Here is a 17,199-nt window from a genome sequence, read left to right on the forward strand (position 1 = left end):
CCATTTGGGCATCCCAGTTGGGTGCCATAGACGCTGCCAGAGGGAGCTGGCAAGAGTAAGTATCCCTTTTTTGAGGTGCTTCCAACTGACCATGAAGGACTTCCGCTACATAGTGCTGGGTCTCCAGAAGTACTCTCAGGTCTGGCATAAAAGGAGACACCTCAACTCAATTAGGGATCGGAGTCGGGTGTGGAGAAGACACCAAGCTTGCTGGGGTGGAGTGGAGGACAAAAAATAAGATGGAAAAGAAAGGTAAAGTACTTTGTTTTGGGTAAGAAGCCTATTTAATACAAGGGGTGATTTGAAGCCAGGCCTTTTGCATGTGTAGTGCTTTCAAGTTGTTGGGGCTGAGTTACTCTCCCAAGTATCCACAGTGCGTGTGCATATGTGTATGCAGATGTGCCCTGTGGTGGTCTCCACAATGTAGAAATATGTCTTAATTTATTAATTGCCTTCAGAGTGTATATAAAATGAACATTGCAAACTGAGTTGAACTCACAGACACGGATACAGTTGCACACTACAAATTTTTATCACTATATTTATGTTATTAAGCTCTGAAAGAAAAATTTGTGCTGCAAACATGTTGTCAAAATAGTTTAATAAATGAGCCTGTACTGAGGCAGTCATGAATGATGTTATATTCCTGCCCTATGTCAGTGAGCCCTTGCATTGATTTATTTATTCTCCTTACAATCCTTTTTGCAATAGAGAACGAAAGCTGAATACCTCAGAAAACTAAATCCTAATGCTGCCTTTTGTTAGCTTTGAGAGTGCAAAACTTCTCCATAGGGACTGTGATAGTCAGCTGCCACACTGAGTTCTGTTCAGATGGCTCAATGGGATTAGGGGGCACAGCTTTTTGGTACAATAGCCGTCTCTTTCAGTCTGGTCTGCACAAAAAAAAGAAGCTTGAATTTAAAGTGTGTTAACAGAAACAGTGCAGTGGAGAAGCCATTTGACACACAGGATATCCATATGCTCTGCCTTATTTATACAACCTTTATAAATTTAGAGCAAAAAATGTGCAGCTTTTGTAATGTGCTGCTGGCTTATATGATGATATACATAACAGAATTAATACTAAGTTAATGTTACCACCACTGTTCATTTCTTCACAGTCTGTGTCCCTTCCCTAACCCAAAACCATTAAATAACTGGGGTTTCCGGTATGACGGTTCATGGAAGACTAATATCAGATTCATTTAAAAATGTAAACAGTGATACTGTTTGGTTTTTTGATGAAATCAGCTCAGTAAAAATGTACACTCACTCACTGATTAATATAGATAGCCCTTAAGTTGACCAATGCAGTGGTATTTAACACATGTAACTTTTGGTTACAATCAGGTCACCACCCTCCCTAAGTAAGAAAGTGCACGTGCTTCCACTTTTTACATAAAACTGAATTTGACTGACTGAAATAGCATCACATTTTGTTGCATGAAATCGTACCTTTTATTTGTTAGGCAATCTGAATCCAGTAAATTTAGAGGAAAATGTCTGAAATCCTAAAGATAAGTTGTCTGTCCATCTCATGATTTACCAAAAAATAGTTCAAAGCTCATAAGACACTAGATATTGTTCTCCACTTTAGACGATACCCGCCTAACCAAGTGTTAGAATCAGTGGGACCTGGAGCACATCACAGGAGAATCAAAATCTGGATGGAGTGCAGGAGGCGGTTCCTCACACATCCACATTCACTCATTAGTGTTGCCAATTAATCAAGCAAACACAACCAGAGTACTTGGATTAAAAGACAAAACAAACGCAGGTTAATATGCAGTATTCACACAGATTGTGACTGAGCTTAGAAGTGAACCCAATGTCCTGTAGTCAGGAGGCTGTAGTCCTAACTATTGTGCCACACTTGATTACTGTTCTGCTAAAGAGGAATACTATTTTATTGGATTACAGTGAATACTGAATTTCTAATGAGCAATGCTAACGTGTTACTGTCTCAGATATGGGACTCAGTCTTAAAAGTGGCAACTCACAAACTGATTTTCTCACATCAAAACAAAATTCTTATTGCATCGTGTAGCACCTTGCATTGCATTCACCTTTCTTTTTCACAATTTTTCACCTTCTGCAATGTAGGCAACCATCACCGCTGCGTTGTGGAGCTGAGTTACTTAATGACTAAGCAGTTAGGATGCTTCTTGATAATACTTATATCTGCCTGCTGAGCTTTCCCTCCCCCACTGACAAGGCTACTGCTGCTACTTCCACTGGGTGCTCCTAAGGCAAGACTCCAAAGGCAAGTTGCAGCACTCACCTATTACATAATATAGCATAAAATTGTACAAGTTAACTATATTCATTCCAAAGGCTTGTATTTGTAAAATGCTTAAGCTGCTGTCTTAAAGTATCCATAGCCTTAAATGTATTTAGACAGTTTTACACAATTGAAATGTGTTACATTTTAATTAGGGGTCTTGAATTTATGTCTGTTCTGTGTTAATTAATTTATATTTAAGTTCTATATTCAATGTCAGAAGTCAAGAGATTCCATCTGAAAAATACTGGATGTTAAAATAAATTATTTCACATTGCTAGGAAACTACCAAGCCAATTAGAAATATTAAATATTTGCCCTTTCTTATTTTGTATTATTTCAATGACTGGCAGTGTTAATATGTAAACAATATACAGTATATTATATAATATGTGTACCTGTATAGTTTTTATTTATATATCAGCGTTTCTCAACCTTTAACATTTGTGAAACCAAGTTTTCAAAGCAGTTTTAATCACACCCCCCCTAACATTTTTTTGAAATGTAGATGCATATTTTATTATACCTACTTAACTTTCATCGACATTTATCTAACTCTATATTTATTGTTCTAGTATCAGAATGTAGTTTAAGTTCATTTGTTTTGGTTTCAACAGATGTTTTTTTCATATTTTTGATTTTTGTTTTCTTTTTTTCTTTTCTTCGCGCCCGCTTTTTTGTTACTTCGTGCCCTCCTAGGGGGGCCTGCCCCACAGGTTGAGAACTACTGTTATATATAATACATTTTTCCTTGATTTCCCCCTCTGCTCCACAGTTTGAAGTTACAAACCAAACAATTCAGACATGGTGACTGAAGTACACATTGCAGGCTTTCATTTAAGGGTATTTGAATACATTTTGGTCACAACATATAGAAATGACAGCACTTTTTATACATGCTCCCCCATATCAGGGCACCCTAATGTTTGTGACAATTGGTGTCACGGGTGTTTGTGATGACTCAGGTGGGTTTCATTGCTTCATAAGATACCTTAGCTTGCTTCTACCCTTTGTCTGTGGTTGCCATTTTTGAACATGTAGACAAGAGCTGTGCCAATGAAAGTCAAAGCAGCCATTATGAGGCTAAAAAACAAGAATAAAACCATTAGAGACATTGGTAAAACCTTAGGGTTACAAAATTCAACTGTATGGAATATAAGTAAGAAAAAATAATGCATTGGTGAGTTCAGTAAGTGCAAATGGACTGGTAGGCCAAGGAAGGCTTCCACTGCTGATGACAGACAAATCCTCACTACGGTAAAGAAAAAGCCCCCAGTGCCTGCCTGATAGATCAGAAACAGTCTTCAGGAGGCAGATGTGTGTGTCAGAAATGACTATCTGCGGAGGACTTCAGAAATACAGAGGCCACACTGCAAGATACAAACCACTAGTTAGCCATAAAAAGATGATGGCCAGATTACAGTTTGAGAAAAATGTGTTTAATAGACCCGGCAGAATTAAAAAAAAAAAAAAAAAGGTCTTGTGGACAGATGAGACAAGGATGAACCTGCATCAGAGTGATGGCAAGAGCAAAGTCTGGAATGAAAAGGAACTGCCCAAGATCCAAAGCATACCATCTCATCTGTTAAACATGGTGGATGATATGGTTGGGGCATGTGTGGCTGCCTCAGGTACTGGCACACTTATTTTCATTGATGATGTAACTGCTGACGGCAGTGGCACAATGAATTCTGAGGTGTTTAGAAACATCTCATCTAGTCAGGTTCTAGTAAATGCCTCCAAACTCATTGGATAACACTTCATCCTACAAAAAGATAATGATCCCAAATATACAGTGGAACCTCGGTTTACGAGTAACTTGGTTTACAAGTGTTTTACAAGACGAGCTAAATTTTTAAATAAATTTTGACTTGATAAACGAGCAATGTCTTGCAATTTGAGTAGTATGGATACACTTTGTCTGCTGAGCGTCATGTGATCACAACTGAGCTGATGGTTCTTCTCTCTCCTTATCTCGCTTGCTCACGTGCGTCTCTCTCTCCTGAGTGTCTCTCTCTCTAGCATCTCTCTTTCTCTCTCTCTCTTCCTCTCTCTCTTCTCTTGAGGGCAATCGTCTCCTATTCTCCGTCTGAGTCTGTGTGCCTCACTCATATAGTCAACATCCGTACGAGCGTATACTGTTTACTACAGCATTGTGACTGTGTGTGTGTGTGTGTGTGCTGTGAAGTGCGAGTCCCCATCTTGTGCCCCAAAACACAAAGCTGAGTCTCAGTACTTTAACAACACCAGCTTTATTCAGCTTGTAACAGCAACAGCGCAGTTATTTATTGTAGCGGGATCTTTATAATGTTCCTTGTATCACCCATCGACGGCAGGCACTTATAGCATGTCTACGATCTTTTTGGATACGCTTATATGGCAAACTGCTACAGCGCAGGCAGCCTGCGATTGCCTTGGGACACTCTTCCACGTGTCGTCCCGTTGGGTGGAATCCCACAAGAGTTTAGAAACTCACCCGCACCAGCTATGATTCTTTTTAAAGGTAAAGTGCAGGTTAATTTGTTTTATGTATTTTTACTTTATATTTTGTATTAATCATTTTTAAATGAATAGTTTTGGGTTGTGGAACGAATCATCTGAGTTTACATTATTTCTTATGGAGAAATTCACTTTGATATACAAGTGCTTTGGACTGTGAGCACGTTTCCGGAATGAATTATGCTCGCAAACCGAGGTTCCACTGTACTACTAAGTTTTTCAAAGCTAATAAATGGAAACTTCTTGATTGGCCAAGCCAGTCACCCAGTTTAAATCCAATTGAGCATGCCTTCCATATGCTGAAGACAAAACAAGTCCCTGAAACACACAGGAGCTGAAGATGACTGCATTAGAGGCTTTGCAGAACATCACCAGAGGAGATTTGCAGCACCTGGTGATGTCAATGAGTTGTAGACTTTGAGAAGTCATTGCATGCAAGGTACATGCAACAAAGGACTAAATATGAATGCTTTAATATACCTGCCATTGCTATGTCTCAAACATTACAGTGCCATGAAATGACGGGACCATGTAGAAAAAGTATTGTCATTTCTATATTGGGTGACTGAAATGTATACAAATACTCTTAAATGAAAGTCTGGAATGTGCACTTTAATCACATCTGAATTTTTTGATGTGTAATTTTAAACTGTGCAGCAGAGGGGAATATCAAGAAAAAATGTGTTCTAAACATTGTGGAGGGTACTATATATACAGATAGACCTTATGTGTAAGTATGTCTATATATATATATATATATATGCATATAAACACTCCATGAGTAGGCTGACTGTTGCCTTTTTTTTAAAGCCACCACTGCAAACTTCATTCAGTGAATGTGTGAACATTGACACATTTTGACTACATTAAAGAAGTATAAATTTAAAAAGACCTCCAAAAAAAGCATAAAAGACAATCATACACATATAACTATTTAGTTGCATATATTTATAAATTAATCATATTCTAATATTTTTTACGAAACATTTGTTAGGTCAATCCTAAACAGTATTCAATTTCAAAAAGTAAAAAAAGGAAATCAAGATAACATTGAGTCATTTAACTGTATTGTTGTTTTCTAATTAGAAAGTCAAAGGTTCAGTTAATCTGTAACCTCACCAGTTTTACTCTCCAGATTTATGTTATGGAAGAAAAAAAAAGTTGAGACCTTGTATGGCAGTGCTGCACATTTATACAGAAAAGGAAAGAAAGACTGACATGTTGCACATCTTACCAAAGGAAGCCAGAAAGAACTGAATGACAGCTCTCGGGTCACAATGCTTGAGCCAGCAGCTCAGTCTCATAGGAGCTAAGATGTGATACCCAAGAACAGGCTTCTCCTTAGGTAGCACCTTGTCCTCAACACTTGATGTCCAGAAATATGTCAAAAGCAACGCCTTTCAAACAAGGCTAATTGGGCTTGAGTCCACTAGAGAATCCTGCAACCAGAATCCACAAAGACAGCTGATCATTTACCAAGCATTGCTGTTGCAAAGTGTTACAGATGCGCCATCATCATCGAGAGCACCAATTACATGATTGGCTTCCCAAAGACATTCATTACTGTGCAAAAGCAGGAAACCTGTACAAAAAGTTCCATTCGTTCCAAGCAGTCTGATTAGACGCCAGGAACATCACAGTTCCAATAGCTGCCAGATAACAGTGGAGCACGCGTTCAAAATATGTTCACATTAAGCAAAGTTCTTCAGGCTATAGAAAAATAAGAAAAGGAAAATGATTAAAGATGTCATGCTGCTTCCAGATGAATGGTTTTTACGTACATAACGGGCCACCACTGCATCCCAAAGCTCTTGGAAAAGGGGCCATAAATTGTGGAAGCTGGGACACATTTTGAAAGGGAACTACCACATGACAAAGAGATGTTCAGTTTGCTGTATTTTCTACTTCGATTTGTCTCTTCAAATAAAAATTCAGACTTTTTAACTAAAGTTAGTTCAAATTGAATTAAAGATTGGTTGCTAAGCCACAGAAGAAATCTGTTTCTCCTCCTGATCGCCTTCTCCGTCTCCATCCCCCATAAGAGGTTGACGTTTCTTCAGCTCACGCTGATACTTGGCCATGAGAGAGGCATAGATACAGCCGTAAGCTGCTGCGACAACCATCATGATGCACACAATGCCACAGACAACCCCTGCGATAATGACAGTGCCAATAGCTCGTCTCACACTAACCGGCCGGTATTTCTGCCTAGCACAGTCTGAGGTCTGCACGACAGCTATAGTTGGGGGAATCTCGGGAGAAACAATTACAACAGGTTCCTCTCCTCGGTTGCACGGAGGCCCTCCAACAACAACTCCGCCTGATACAACTGAGCCGTTCTCGTCCTCTAGCTGTAAACAATAATTAAACATTTCCACTGGAACTCTGCGGATGTCTCTGCCTCGCAGATCCTTGGGAAGTGTACATTCCACACCATCAATGTTGCCACCTGCAAAGAAAAGAGAAAGAAGAAGATGCCATTAAGAGTAAAAGAATTGTCAAAAGATTCTGAGATTCTTATTGATAGATAGGAACTGATTAAATCACCAATGTTTCCGTCCACATCCCAAAGATGTTTAGTTTAGTCTCTAAATTTAATTTAGGAAAATGCGGAAATGGGTGGAAATGATGGGCTGAGTTTGAATTTGAGGCCCAGTCACTCAGTGTAGAGTTCTGGTTCTTTTTTAGGACTCCTTTTTGCTTCAGGTTCCCAAAGATGTGCATTTTAGGCTGAATGGTAAGTGAATGGAATGAGTGTAGGTGTTTGTGTGAGCATGACCTATGATGGAGAGAGTACCCCTAACTGTTGCCCCCTCTTGTTATGTTTAGGTCTGATCACAGTCCTATTTTCTAATAAGTAGTTTTGAATTATTAAATAAGCAAGTGAAAGACATGGACCTACAGTTTTAAATTAAAATACTATATAACATAGTTGTTATGTTTTCTAAATCGGTACCTCATTCAGTTCCTATTATAATGTATTTTATTACTTGTGGTCAGAAGTTTCTAATATGTGATGATCTAATTTGTCTCTCTTGTTCTTGTTCTTCCATTATGTATCCTAGAATTTGCATTGCATGCCTTATGAGCTATCATGTTTGACTGCTGCTCAGCTGCTTTATATTCAGGATTACCTCTTGCTTGGCTATGCGCTTCAGTGTCTTGTCTTCTTATTGTCTTAACCTTCTCCATCACTAAAGTGTCTTTTGGGTTTTGCTTGGTGGTCAGCAGATGTCGCTGCCCTTTTTCTGATTCCTTCCATTCTGATGGTTAGCAGTTTGTTTCACAATCACTTTGCCATAAACACACAAGCGTAAGTCACTTTACTTTCCTTTATTCACATTTTGATCAAAAAATGTAATAGATTCCAAAGCATAATGTTGTTTTTAGAAGTAAAGTGCTCTGTCAGTTAGGGAGTGGCACGCGTGTCAGAATCAAAGGCTAGATATAAAGCACAATAAACATTCTGCCAGTTGTTTACACCCGTAAGAACTTCTGAACAGGTATTTGACCATCATTTTGATTATCGGCATGCATTCCCTTTTTATTGTCTTCTTCCCATTACAGACTTCCTCTTCACATCATCACCCACTGAAATTTGCTTGATACTCAGCAGATTTCGCTGGTTGTTTTTCTTTCCATTATGTCACTTGGTTTTGCCATCACTTTGCTCTAATAAACACACAAGCACAAAAAACTTTGCCAAGGTTGCCGTGACTTTTTTTGCATTTTCAGAAAAAAATACTGTATGTCTTAAGCTTTTGATTAAGACCAATATCAAGGTTCAAACCTCAGTAGTTTGAAAATAATAACATGACACATTTTATTATTTACTAGTCACAGTACCTGTCAATGACAGGTAATAAAATACTTTAAACTATTTGTTCATTCTTTATCTGCGTGTACCGTCAGCACCTTTCCTCTATATTCACATGTGTCTGAATTTGTATTTACCGGTGCTCCCGTTCTCAAATGTGTTTACATAAGGCCTGCTTCTCAGAGTCATTATTTTTTTGGTGCCTTTCTCGCCCCCTTTCTCAGTTTTATACCTTCCGTCTTTGAAAGCGACTCTCTCAACATGTGCCTTTAATCCTCCTTGTGCATCTCACACTTGTCACGTCACAAAACTAACCAATCAGCCTGCTCTGAGGTACTAGCCACACAGACCATAGCATTTTATTACAGTATATAGTAGATGTCTGAAGAATGAAAAAAAATTTCAAAACCCATCCATCCTTCCTTTGACAGAACCCACTAAATTTGATTTGATGTGTGGAGCCTGGAGGTAATCCCAGCTAAATCACAAAGCAGAGTCAGCCCAGAGCTGTGGTTTATCAACATAATGGGGAAAATATGTTTCATGTTGCTCTTTGGGTTATCTATAATTAATGCATACACAGTATCAAATCCTTTGTTTTCTTGAATGTCTTATTTTTCTATTAATACACATCATTTATGATATCACTCATAACTTGTTTTACTGCAGGAATATGGATAGATATAACCTAAAGAAATTATCTTCTTCCCCATTAGACTTCAAGATAATGTACAAATGTGTGTACAAAATACAAAATCATTATCTTAGGAGAGCAAAATCTATTGGAGTAACTTTGATTATAATTAGTAGACTTAAAGTATTTTAACTTGCTAAAAACATCCTTGTTTCACACAAACTGAGTGATTCTTTATTATGTTTTCAAATCTACAGATTTACTCACTGCCACATAGACATACTGACTTTGCTCCAACATTGGTCAATTCATGCTCACCGATGCCTAAAATGTTTAAATCTGTAAAAGGATCTAAACTGAAAACTTCTCAACTTGCATACCTACATAAAAATGACACTGTGTAACTAAATGTGGTAAATATGGTTACCTTAGTTGCTGGTCATACAATATGGCACACCAATGCCATTTGATTTGACATTGCCAAGAATCACTTAAACATTTGTGTAGTACTAATGTCTATAGAGAGGCAGACCAGGCCCTGGGGTCACACATCATTCATCTTATTCAAATCCCCATTCATATTTTCTTCTTATTTTCATATGTAACCTCTAGTTATCTTTCTCTCTCTCTGTCTTACTATCCACAAGAATGAGCAGATGTACTTTTCCTGTTTATCTTTTACACTGAGTTTTCAGGACTTTAGCATTACTGATATTTTAGCAGAAAATGCATGTAATGTATTGTGCATGCTCTGAGAACACAAATGGACAACGGCAAGTGATATGAAAAAAAATTCCTGCATTACTCATGTCACATAATCCATATGTCTATTATGCATTCATGTTTTCAGAACATGCAAAATACATACTTTTTTGTGATGAAATATTAATGCTTGCTTCTGTAAAACTCGGCATAAAAGATAACAGAAAAGATGCATTTCCTCAGTACTATGGGAACTGAAGACAGGATAGCTGGCCAATGACTGGGGGGAGAAGCAGATCTTAAATTGAGATGCAGTATTGTGTGGATGTGCCATTCCTGTTTTTTATTTCACGCCAGGTTTTATGGAAGTAAGTATTCACAGCCTTTTTAGCAAACAAAATGCCTGTATGTTGAACATTTTGAGAATACATATGGATAGTTGTCATGTGGAAAATGTAACACAAGTTACGTGGAATTGTTTTTGTTTCCCTTTGCTGAGAGTTGGTCACCATTGAGTCCTGCTCAATTTGAATCTTTGTTATGTCTTTTTTCCACGAAAACCTGCAATTAAATTTTTTTTGGCCACCATTACAAATGACATGGCGTAAACATATTAAAAAATATATGTTTTTTTGGATGGAGTATTGCCTTAACATGTTTGTGCAGAGCCAAACTGTTCACAGCCAAAACAAAAATCAAGACTGGATAAGTAATGTGCCAGTCATAGTATATATCAAGTGGTCTGAATTCACACCAAGTGTTACTGTTTCAGTAATAAAAATATTTAGTCATATTAGCTCTTAAAATGTTTTGTAATATACAAGTAAAATATTATACACGGTGTGTGTATATATATTGTCAGGGATGACCCGGCCGGGACGATATGAAGGACCGGATGTGGGTCTGCACCCACCCTGGATTACGTGGGGGTTGCCTTCCGGGTTGCTTTGGGGGCCACGGGTACAGGGCATGGAAGCTCCACCCTGTAGGGGCCCGTGGTCACCGCCAGGAGGCGCCCCAATGCCTTGGGGACCTGTTACCCCAGCACTTCCACCACACCAGGAAGTGCTGGGGGGAAGATTTATGACGGCGCCCGGAGAGCAGCCGGGAGGACCGCCGGCACTTCCGCCACGCTGGGGCGTGGCCAGAGGAGGAATGCCGGGAACACCTGGTGCTCATCTGGGTACCATATAAAAGGGGCCGTCTCCATTCATTCGAGGCTAGAGTCGGGTGGAAGGAGGACGAGGCAAGAGGAGCTGTGGAGGCGGCCCGAAGACAGGCATTTGTGGCCAGGACTGTGATTGTTTTGGGGTATTGTGCACGTGACTGAGGTCTGAGTGACCATTGGCTGGGGTCTTAGCGACCATTATTGTAAATAATTAGTGTAAATAAACGTGTGGTGTTTTAAACAACATGTCCGCCTGTCTGTGTCTGGGCCAGGTTTACAATATATATATGGTTTATTCCATATTTCCTGCAACTCCTTCTATGAAAAAATAGCTTTATTATTATTATTATTATTTTAATTATTTATCAGTACTGATCACTAGCTCACAATTAATTATTAGTTTCAAAAAATGTAACCCTTTGCCTGTTAGAAACACATCTTTAGGTCTTAACCTTGCCTGAACAATCTGCAGCTTCATAGCATCCACATGTGTAGTATTAAGTACTATACCTCGATACAGGAACCATTCAAGCCAGTGCTTAAAGTCTCTCAGGTTGCAGTCACATTCCCAGGGGTTGCCTCGAAGCAGAAGATGTTGAAGGTTGGAGAGGGGCTCAAAGGTTGCCCGCTCCAGAGCATGCAGCCTGTTGTCTGACAAGGAAAGCCATGTGACCTCCTGTAATCCATCAAAAACTCCCAGGGGTACCTGGGAGAGACCATTTATGGATAAGTCAAGCCGGTGCAGTCCAGCACAACTCTGCAGCAAGCCTTTGTCCAGCGAAGTGATGCTGTTGTTGCGCAGGATGAGCTCTGAAAGGTTTCCTAATTGCCTAAATAGTGAGCTTGGTAAGTTGTCCAAAAAATTGTTGGAGAGATCTAGATTTTCCAAGGAGCTGAGATTGGAGAAAGCCCAGGGAGGCAGAAGACTGAGTTTATTGTTCAAGAGAAGTAATGTTTTTGTGTTTGAGGGAAGGTTAGCAGGGAGAGAAAGCAGCCCATTGTCACTGCAATCCACTGTCATATTACTGCATCTGCAAAGGCTGGGGCAGGCCCACACTGCCTCCATTAGAAGGGTCATCACACCCATCAAGCAGAGGAAAACTGGGAAAAAGTAACAAAAAAGAAAATATTAGTGAACATGGCAAGTTATATTCCTCAAGTGTCAATACACTGACTGCACTTAAAGAGATGAGTCACAATTTCCCTTAAAATACTCTTCATCCATGCATCCATTTTCCAATCTGCTTATCTAGTTGTGATGCATTTGGCAGGGCCGGTTCTTATCCCTGGCAGCACTCAGCACAAACTGAGAAACAATCCTAGGTAGGGCACCATTTCACCACTGGGCACGCTCAATCACGTACTCAGGGTAAATTTGATTTTGCCAAGTAGCCTAACACACTTGTTTGAGATGTGGAGTGGAAAATGTGCAAACTGTATCCAAGCAATGCTGGAAGCTGAGATGCAAGCACAAGGTTCTATGAGGCAGCAGCAGCAACACTGCATTTATATCCTGCCTGAGTGTCCACTATATCTTAAATGCTCAGCATGCCTAATTCAAAACCTTTCCCCAACGTCCTTCTCACTTCAGTGGCTTGCCACATGACTTTGTAAAGCACATTAACAATCATTCTTTTTGATTATCACTGCTTTACTTTCATTAATTTTTCTAAAGTTGTACATTTATGCTTAATGGCTGTATAATTTATTAGGTGTTAGAAAGGTCAAGATACCATTAAATCAAATTAAACAAGTAAATAAGAAATATAAATTCTAACAAATATCATGACTTCTACACAGTTATGGCTATCTAGACAACTGAGCAATGGCATCCCATCATGAAGTGTTGAGCACAAAAAGAAGACCCAGTTGTTCTCATTATGGCAGCTTAAACATCTTCAAGATGAGGTCTCAGGGACAAAAAGGGAGTTCTTATTGTTTGGCCATGTTTAGAAGATACGTTAGTGGTTAGTATGAACTATCACACTGATGGTGGCATGAAAAAAAGCAAAAGCATACTGATCATCTGTGCATTGATTTCAATTTGCAATAAAAAAACATGACACGTTAGTCAGGGTCTTTTGATTGCTGGGAGTGAGGCATTTAATCCACAACAGTCTGCCAAGTATGTCACAGAGAGGCATAACAGAGTATTGTAATGCTACATAAACACTTTATTACACCAAAACATTTGGGTGAAGTGATGCTAGTGTTGAAACGTTATCTGGTCAGATGAGTGACACATCACCTTATTTTTATTAATTAGATGAGGACCTGTGTGACACATACCAAAAAAAAAAAACCTACAAGATGAAATGATTGCATCTAACATTGAAGGGTTTTAGTCTCTCTGTTATGGTGTGGACTGCATTTTTCTGGCATGGTTTGCACTGATTTCCTTACATGACAAGGTAAATGCCAATTAACAGAGCAGTTCTCAGTGATCGATTTAGTTCAGTCCTGTTGATTTCCTTCAGTTTGACATTGCCACCATTTATATGGCTTCAGTGTTCAAGAAGAATTTGCAGAGCATGACAACATAACCGTATACCATTTCCATCTCTGTCATCTATTCTCAGAGCAACTTAGTACTTATGTGAGATACTGGGGCTGCTATCACCATTAACATTCAAATGACAAATAATGTAATTTCTCATTTAATAATGGTGTTGTATCCTTACAGTGCTGTTTGAAACACTGAAGCTGTTCTGAGCACTAATGGTGGCTTAACATCCTATTAAGACAATTCAGTTAGGTTTATCTTTGAGTTTACCTGTTGCATGTGTGTATTGATTTTTGAAATGTTTCAGTAATGCTTTAGTTTAGACCCTGCAAAAACGCATCTATTACTCCTTTACTCTTACATTACAATACTTTAACAAAGGATTCATTTGGTATTATGTTTATAAAGCATCAGTAAAGTGATTATTCATCTCTGTGTAGCATGGCATATGAACAGCCTGTGATACATTGGTAAAATTACTGACAAATATGAAAGATTCATACATCTTATACTGAAGTATGCAATATCAAGAGGAATATGTCTGACTTAGGCCACTTGTAACCATTCCAAAGTCACACTATTTATGTAAGCCACCTTGCAGAGATGAATAAACAATTTAATGATGTTTTGTAAGTGTAATTATCATCAAAAATGCTTTTATTCATGTTTTGTTATATAACAGTATATGAGTGATAGATGTATTTTTGAAGTACCTAAACTTTAAATTAAGTTTTACCAGTGTTTCAAATAATGGGCTTAAGGAATTAAATTTAAATAGTCATAATTCAATCCAATAATACAGTATATCTGTTTATGGCAAATATGTTCTTAAGATTTCTCGGGGAATAAAGACAGGATTTACAAGGTAAGGTAATCATAGTGCCGGAGAGTGGTTGCATGTAAGAATTTCACTGGACTCTTGATAGTAATGACCCTATAAACTCTCTAAACCTTATAAAATAGTCATCATCGTCCAACCCGCTATATCCTATAACAGGGTCATGGGGTCTGCTGGAGCCAATCCCAGCTAGCACAGTGCGCAAGGCAGGATCAAATCTCGGGCAGGATGCCAGTCCAATGCAGGACACACACACGGCCACACACAAGGGACAATTTAGGATCGCCAATGCACCTAACTTGCATGTCTTTGGACTGTGGGAGGAAACTGGAGCACCCAGAGCAAACCCACGCAGACACGGGGAGAACATGCAAACTCCATGAAGAGAGAACCTGGGAAGTGAACCTGGGTCTCCTAACTGTGAGGCAACCGGTGCCGCCCCCTTATAAAATAAATAATCATTAATTCTTAATAATGCACACTTGTACTGCAGTTTTGTTGGAAGATGAGTAAATAAGTCTCATGATGCTAATTTGAGATTTTTAACTCAAAATGTGCAATAATGCTAATAGGAGACCAGCTCAAATGCATACACTAGGGCAGGGGTCCTCAATCACGGTCCTGGAGAGCCGCAGTGGCTGCAGGTTTTTGCTCCAACCCAGTTGCTTAATAAAAAGCACTTATTGCTAAAGTAACACTTCTGCTTCACTTTAGTGATTTTGAGCCCTTATTGCTTAATTTTGTCTTAACTATTTTAATTGCTCCTTATTATCAATAACACGCAAATGACAAGAGAGAGCAGCATTTCTCCATTTAGCTTATTTACATTTACACCTGTGTGTATTTATCTGCACTATTGGGTTTAATTAAAGACTTGGAAGAAAAATGAAGAGAAAAAAGTGAAGGACTGAGAATTACTCGTCCATTTTAGCCTTCAAATCGTTTGCATGATAGAAAGGGAAAGAAAATCTAGGATATGAGAATGACCTGACATAGCAGAGTTAATTTCATTTCATAGCTTGTTAGTGCTTTATTGGCAAGAATTGCTTTCTAATTAAGCAACCAGGTCAGAACAAAAACCTGCAGCCACTGCGGCTCTTCAGGACTGGGATTGAGGACCCCTGCACTAGGGTGATTGTTTAAGCTAAATGGTCTACCATTTTTTAAACATGATTCACATAACATAAACAATTACTGCTTACAACTTGTGAAAACCATCATGTGATACCTTTCAACTCTCATAAACTAAGAGTCTCAAAGCATGTAAATCTAAAAATTATTTCCAAAAATGCCTCACAGAGGAGGAAATCTCATCAAAAATTCTGGCTAGATACAACAAGGGCTGCATAGAATCTTTTTTAAAATAAAAAGGTTTATTTCTGCAAAACCACCTGGAGGCTTCCCAGGCAGTGAATTATATTTCTTATGTACAGAAGCAATATGATATATACAGCATTTGAAATTGAGTTGTATGAAGATAAACAAATGACATGACCCAGTAGAGATAACAGCCGTTAGACTGGAATGCCTAATGTGGCAGAGTCACATACTGTACTAAACCGTCACAACAACTCAGAGTGCTCAGAGCCAGTAAAACATACCACTAAGCAACTTTCTAAAACATTTTTATAAAGCGCACACCATAACATAACTGACAATGTTGAACTCATTAAGCCTAGAACTTAACAGCCAAAAGTGATGGAAGAAACAAAAAGGTATAAAGATAGCATCTTATCAAAACGACTCCAACACTGGTAAGGCACTCCTCTTGTAGCACTTCTGAGCTGTGGATCATCACTTTACAGTAATTTAACACAAAACTTTCTAAAATTTGTGCATTCTGAAAAAGAAGTGTTGAGCTTAATGGGCTAAAGCAGTTCTTTGTTAATGAGCGACACTTCTATTGGTGCTCAGTGAAGTGTGGTTGCATTGGTATACTGCATGTAATTTAGTTCTGGTACAATAAATTCAGTTTAATAGATGTTTTCACGCTTTGTGGTATTAATCAGTGCTAGAAACAAGGTGTGTTATGATGCAATAGTTATCTTAAAAAGAAATTCATTTACAGCCGCAGATACACACTTTTATTATATGTGTAATATCGCAAATAATAAAACTTATCAATGGAAAGAAAAGTCAGGAATGCATTTTTCATGTGAATTCAAATAGAAAACACAAAAATAAAACTAATAAAGTGCAGTGTAAGAGATTGCAATATATCAAACTGATTTTGTTTAATATGCCAAAGCTGCAAAAAATACATTACATAGTAATTTAGTAAAGTATAATAAAACACAAATATCTACTGTATGTAAAATAATATGCACATTGTAAGCATAAAAAGCCTTCTGAAAAAACATCTGTTTATTCTTTATGCTATTAATCGTGACATCCATCCATCCATCCATTATCCAACCCGCTATATCCTAACTACAGGGTCACGGGGGTCTGCTGGAGCCAATCCCAGCCAACCGAGGGTGCAAGGCAGGAAACAAACCCCGGGCAGGGCGCCAGCCCACCACAGGGCACACCCACACACCAAGCACACACTAGGGACAATTTAGAATCACCAATGCACCTAACCTGCATGTCTTTGGACTGTGGGAGAAAACCAGAGCACCCAGAGGAAACCCATGCAGACACGGGGAGAACATGCAAACTCCACTCAGAGAGGACCCAGGGTCTCCAAACTGCGAGGCAGCAGCGCTACCCACTGCTCCACCGTGCCGCTAATCATGACATACTGTCCATTATTCA

General features: G+C 38.7%; 2 protein-coding genes across 2 annotated transcripts in view; one reads left to right on the plus strand and one right to left on the minus strand.

Annotated features, from left to right (window-relative positions):
* LOC120540210 (voltage-dependent calcium channel subunit alpha-2/delta-4-like) overlaps positions 1-17,199 on the plus strand; it is a 619,956-nt gene that overhangs the window by 222,141 nt on the left and 380,616 nt on the right. The gene's annotated exons all lie outside the window — the stretch shown is intronic.
* Positions 5,462-17,199, minus strand: part of LOC120540310 (leucine-rich repeat and transmembrane domain-containing protein 2-like) — a 112,643-nt gene continuing 100,905 nt past the window's right edge. The window contains exons 3-4 of the mRNA XM_039770961.1: positions 11,612-12,202; positions 5,462-7,229 (exon numbers count right to left, since the gene is read on the minus strand). Of these exons, the coding sequence (XP_039626895.1) occupies positions 6,760-7,229; positions 11,612-12,202 (1,061 nt within the window). The 3' untranslated portion in view covers positions 5,462-6,759. The remainder of the gene's footprint in view (positions 7,230-11,611; positions 12,203-17,199) is intronic.

The sequence above is a fragment of the Polypterus senegalus genome, chromosome 12 (assembly GCF_016835505.1).
Source record: "Polypterus senegalus isolate Bchr_013 chromosome 12, ASM1683550v1, whole genome shotgun sequence".
Classification (NCBI taxonomy): Eukaryota; Metazoa; Chordata; class Cladistia; order Polypteriformes; family Polypteridae; genus Polypterus; species Polypterus senegalus.